General features: G+C 40.6%; 1 protein-coding gene and 1 pseudogene across 5 annotated transcripts in view; both read right to left on the reverse strand.

Annotated features, from left to right (window-relative positions):
• The window catches only part of SLC26A7 (solute carrier family 26 (anion exchanger), member 7), a 170,217-nt gene that overhangs the window by 41,915 nt on the left and 122,106 nt on the right, over nt 1-6,196 (reverse strand). For all 5 annotated transcript variants that reach the window (XR_827212.1, XM_010861984.1, XM_010861993.1 and 2 more), the window contains one exon: nt 3,783-3,849. Coding sequence is in view for 4 of the 5 variants with exons in the window: in XM_010861984.1 (XP_010860286.1) it covers nt 3,783-3,849 (67 nt within the window). In the remaining variant the exon portion in view is untranslated. The remainder of the gene's footprint in view (nt 1-3,782; nt 3,850-6,196) is intronic.
• On the reverse strand, nt 525-1,703 carry LOC105004383 (annotated as a pseudogene).

The following is a 6,196-nucleotide window of genomic DNA, read 5'->3' on the forward strand; positions in this document are numbered from 1 at the left end:
GATACACAATCATGTCACCTTGTACTAAGGAGAGTGTCCATATATATTTCAACAGAATCTTTGGTTTTAGGAAAGAATCACAAACATTTAAAATAATGGCTTTAATTGTCATTTAAGTGTATCACAGGGGAAAGTGTACTTTAATTAAATATACATACAAGTGATGCTGGCAAGGTTGAAAGTTATTCTTAATTTTGATAACTCTAAAAACTAGTTTGTACATGACAAGACAAGAAAAAGAGCAATTTCTTTGAAGCAAGCAAACAAAAGGTTCACAGTGTTTTGTATCCAACAGTATGCGTTTTATGACAATAACATGCACACACTGAGCATCCTAGATCTCTCTTTATATCCTAAAGAAAATGGGTATTTACATTATTCATGAGCTGTACCAAATTTAAAGAAAGCTCAGTTGTACACTCACCCCTTAGTCAGGATAAACTGTCCTGGGGTGTACAGCTTTAGCACTACCATTAAAATTGTTTGCAAAAGGAACAGAGAACTCAACAAAATAACACATCTTTCCTTGACAGTGGGGAATCTTTTATTTGCTGTTAAAATCAACAAATACTACTGATAAAGTAAAAACTGGAACGGGGCCCACAAACCTTATTTAAGTACGCTGACCTATACACATTACAGCTTTAAAAATAAAAGCTATATATGTTACAAGCCCCGACTAGGCAGTGTCAAAATGACATTTATTGCTTTGCTTGCTTTGTGATCATAGCCCTTGGAGGTATTTCATGTCTCGGGGCACTTGACTTCTTTTTCTCTGCAGGCTGTAAAATCTGAAGAGAACACATTAGAGTCTCATCCACACTCATCATGGCACCGGCTTTGTCAAGCTCTCCACAATAACTGAATGCAGAAAACAGAGTGACCAACTGTCTGCAGAAAACGTCTATGCATTGTCAGCCACCCGATGGGCTCTACATACAAGATCCAAATCACGCTTATGGAGAAATTTGCAACCACTTCCGCACCAAGTGCAAAGCACGACCCCCTGTCATTTTCAAACCCCAGCCAAAAACATCCTTATCTGGGTCAGACCACAAAAGATCACAAAGACAATCTTGTTCTGGGTCACCGATTGGCTGCATAATTCACCAAATCCACTCCATAGATTGGAGATCTGGTGATAAACCTCCGTGACAGCAGAATATTTTCTCATCCAGGATGACTACTATCCATAAACAGGTAAAGCAGTCTGTGAACGTTTTCCCTACTTCAATGTTATATCTTCTTTTAATTCATCATAAAATCCCTAAATTCTACTAATACCGTCACATTCGTGGTTTCCTCCGAGAAGAAAACAATCTAGAGATATTTGATTTTGTAAGTCAGTAAGAGGCAGAGAGTGTCCAATGACTGCTTTCCCTTGTTCACATAGTCCCCAAGAAACAAGTAATTGCTTTTGGAGGGAAACCACTGTACTCAGAAAGTCACAGCAAATCATATAGGATTGCCCACAGATATCACCTCATATTTTGAACGGTGCAGGACAGTAGGCTGACTGAGAAAGCTCTCTCGGGACTTTAACAATCACAGTCCTCTGATTTCCTGCGCCTGTAGCTGGACGTTCTCGCCAGGCTTGGACCCTCTCGCTTGGAGCAGCCATTGGATGATGCTGTCAGTGCTGTTCATCCAGATCCTCCATCGCCTTCCGATGCCCGCCCTCCCGCAGCAGCACTGCCGCTGGCTCCGCCGGGATCCTCACTTCCTTTCCCGTCCCAGCAGCGCAGAGACGGTGCTGCAGCCTTGCAGAAACCACAGCCGCCCCCCCATCACCCCCAACGGCTCTGCTCGTTGCCTCCTCCTCCTTCCCCTACTGGAATCATGAGAGCTAAAGCAGGTACATTTTTAAACCGGATAATCTCAAAAAGTTTCTATAGCTACACAACTGTTTAAGCTCTAGAAAGTGAGGAGATTTGCCACAACTAAACAATTCAAGAAAATAAAAACCTTTATGTTACCCAAGGAACTTTTAATAAAGAGGAAATCTCTTACAAGACAAAATCAAACATTCGGCCTGCGGTGTTTAGTTATGACAAAGCCCCTGCATCTTAGATTGTCTCGTTAATCTCACCATATGATTGCACCAGTATGTTTTGAGTTACTATGCTTTTTAAAGATAGGCATTTATTAAAGAATGGAGTTGGGCCAGAAAAGAAATTCTCAATAGAGCTGAAGTCCCTGAGTGGAAAGAGACCTTCCAGATTCTTTCACCTAAAGAAGGAGAGGGAGAGGGACAGACTCTTAGCTGCTTCAAAGCTAAGAATGTCAAGGCTATGGTACACAGCTGCATGTGTGGGGTGGATACACAGAGGCCTGAGTCAGTCTGGGACTTGGCACCTGAAAATTTTAAAGGAAGAAAAAAAAGGGACAGGAAAGAAAGAAAGGTAACATTGGTGGAAAACTTGAGTCTGGGACACCTTCAAAGTCTTTGAACTCTGATAGCTTTCTATGAAGCAAATCTTTCCATACTTGTTAAAAACACAAGCCATTTCCCTGGGGGTCAGAGAAGGACTCCTGTTGCTTACTTTTTACTTCCAGTCTACTCAGAAATACCCTGACACTGATCCTTCTGGTAGGAGTTTAGTTCTGTCTGTTCTGAGGACAATCATGAGGTATTAAAACAAGTAAAAATGAAAAATAAAGATAAAAAAGGTTAGTCAAACATCACAAAGCAGTTTCAAAGTAAGGCAAATTTTTTTAACTGACAAGAATCTCAGTCAACATTTTCTTTCTTCACCTTTTAAACTTGTGTCGTCCTTCAGAACAAGAAGCTGGAATTCAAGCGCGACTGGCCTGCCTAGACATGGACTGCGTGCGTGCCTGCCAAATCACTTCAGTCGTGTCTGACTCGGTGCAACCCTATGGACTGTAGCCAGCCAGGCTCCTCTGTCCACGGGATTCCTCAGGGAAGAATACTGGATTGGGTTGCCATGCCCTCCTCCAGGGAATCTCAGACCCAGGGATCGAACCTGCGTCTCTTATGTCTCCTGTCTGGGCAGGCGAGTTCTTTACCACTAGCGCCACCTGAGGGTGGGATAATTTATATAAGTTATTTCCTTAAAAAGGTGTCCACTGTGCAAGAAACCAAGCCTAGAGTCATTAATTACACTCTGCTGATAATAAGATTCATTGACTGTGTTAACAAATACCATGATCCCACTTTTCTTTATTCCCTTTCCCATTCCCCATCTTCTGCCATCATTTAATTTGGAATAAACTATTAGTTTAGTTTGACTGTTATATGTCAAACTAAACTAATAGTTGGGACTTCCCTATAGCTCAGATGGTAAAGAATCTGCCTGCAATGCAGGAGACCCCTGGGTCAGGAAAATCACCTGGAGAAGGAAATTTCAAACCACTCCAGTATTTTCGGAGAATTCCATGGACAGAGGAGTCTGGTGGGCTATAGTCCATGAGGTCGCAAAGAGTCAGACACGACTAAGTGATACACACACAAACTAACAGACACATCAAATGGAAAACAGGTTTCCAAATACCCGAACTAATCTGGACCATGATTCTACTGTATTTTTATGTGCCATGTTATTCTCTTATTTGAATGCTGATACAAGATTTCTGTTGTTGTTCTACTGATTTGTTGCATGTTGACTGCCATATATGTAGTGGTCAGATATACTTTTAAAAGTTCAAAGTAATCAAAAACAGAATTATCATTGTAAAATTAGTAACTTATCTGCTTCTTATACCTTGAAATTATCTGACCTACAAAAATTATTAATTACACAAAGGAAAAGGAAACTTACATCATCCATTTCTGTCTTCACTTTAAACTCCATCTCTTTCATATTTTTTGTACTCAGAGTCTTTGCTCTAGAATGAAAGCATATATAAAATATATAATTTCCAAGTTACTACATTAACCACAACAAACTAAAAAGGATGAGTCACTTTATTATAACAATTAGAAAGTATCCAGAGTGGTTTCCATGCTACATCCCAACTGTTCATAAGACACTGGTAAATGTGTATCTCTGTGGGATCCTCAGAAATAAAGTAACAGCTGCTGCTGCTGCTGCTGCTAAGTTGCTTCAGTCGTGTCTGACTCTGTGCAATCCCATAGACGGCAGCCCACCAGGCTCCCCCATCCCTGGGATTGTTCAGGCAAGAACACTGGAGTGGGTTGCCATTTCCTTCTCCAATTCATGAAAGTGAAAAGGGAAAGTGAAGTCGCTCAGTCGTGTCCGACTCTTAGCGACCCCACGGATTGCAGCCTAACAGGCTCCTCCATCCATGGGATTTTCCAGGCAAGAGTACTGAAGTAGGGTGCCATTGCCGTCTCCGAAAATAACAGCACAGACATCTAAACTGAGATTTTTTAAATGTAATTTATCTCACCTGGACTCCCAGCTATCATATCTTTAAGGCATAGGAGGTAAATTGACAAAAAAGAGTGAGGAATAAGGGAAAAGGCTAGGAAGCATATGGTTTTTCAGAAATCTTATGTAAAATACAGGAAGTAAAAAGGGAATCAGTAACAAGATAGGATCAGATAACAATGTGCATATATATATATATATATATATATATATGGGGGGGGTAGAGACAGACTCTATAAGGAGTTCATGATCTGAGCCACAGTCAGCTCCCAGTCTTGTTTTTGCTGACAGTATAGAGCTTCTCCATCTTCAGCTGCAAAGAATATAATCAATCTGATTTTGGTATTGCCCATTTGGTGATATCCATGTGTAGAATCATCTCTTGTGTTATTAGAAGAGGGTGTTTGCTATGACCAATGCATTCTCTTGGCAAAACTCTGTTAGCCTTTGCCCTGCTTCATTTTGTACTCCAAAGCCAAACTTGCCTGTTACTCCAGGTGTTTCTTGACTTCCTACTTTTGCATTCCAGTCCCTTATGATGAAAGGACATCTCTTTTGGTATTAGGTCTCCTACATCTTCATAGAACTGTTCAACTTCAGCTTCTTCGGCACTGGTTGTTGGGGCATAGACTTGGATTACTATGATATTGAATGGTTTGCCTTGGAAACAAACAGAGATCATTCTGTAATTTTTGAGATTGCACCCAAGTACTGAATTTCAGACTCTTTTGTTGACTATGAGGGCTACTCCATTTCTCCTAAGGGATTCTTCCCAGCAGTAGTAGATATAATGGTCATCTGAATTAAAATCGCCCATTCCAGTCCATTTTAGTTCACAGATTCCTAAAATGTCAATGTTCACTTTTGCCTTCTCTTGTTTGACCACTTCCAATTTGCCTTGATTCATGGACATACATTCCAGGTTCCTATGCAATATTGCTCTTTACAGCATCAGACTTTACTTCCATCACCAGTCACATCCACAATCGGGCATTGTTTTCACTTTGGCTTCGTCTCTTCATTCTTTTTGGAGTTATTTCTCCACTCTTTTCCAGTAGCATATTAGGCATCTACTGACCTGGGGAGTTCATCTTTCACTGTCATATATTTTTGCCTTTTCATACTGTTCATGGGGTTCTCAAGGCAAGAATATGGAAGTGGTTTGCCATTCTCTTCTCCAGTGGACCACATTTTGTCAGAACTCTTCACTATGACTCGTCCGTCTTGTATGCAGGTCAAGAAGCAACAGTTAGAACTGGACATGGAACAAAGGACTGGCTCCAAATTGGGAAAGGAGTACACCAAGGCTGCATATTGTCATCCTGCTTATTTAACTTATATGCAGAGTACGTCATGTGAAATGTCGGGCTGGATGAAGCAAAAGCTGGAATCAAGATTGCCAGGAGAAACATCAATAATCTCAGATATACAGATAACACCACCATTATGGCAGAAAGTGAAGAGGAACTAAAGAGCCTCTTGATGAAGTGAAAGAGGAGAGTGAAAAAGTTGACTTAAAACTCAACATTCAAAAACTAAGATCATGGCACCTGGTCCCATCACTTCATGGCAAATAGATGGGGAAACAATGGAAACCATAAAAGACTTTCTTTTATTGGGCTCCAAAATCACTGTAGATGGTGACTACAGCCATGAAATTAAAAGATGCTTACTCCTTGGAAGAAAAGTTATGACCAACCTAGACAGCATATTAAAAAGCAGAGACATTACTTTTCTGACAAAGGTCCATCTAGTCAAAGCTATGGTTTTTCCAGTAGTCATGTGTAGATGTGAGAGTTGGACCATAAAGAAAGCTGAGTGCTGAAGAATTGATGCTTTTG

This window comes from Bison bison, unplaced genomic scaffold, assembly GCF_000754665.1.
Source record: "Bison bison bison isolate TAMUID 2011002044 unplaced genomic scaffold, Bison_UMD1.0 scf7180017858048, whole genome shotgun sequence".
NCBI classification, from domain to species: Eukaryota; Metazoa; Chordata; class Mammalia; order Artiodactyla; family Bovidae; genus Bison; species Bison bison.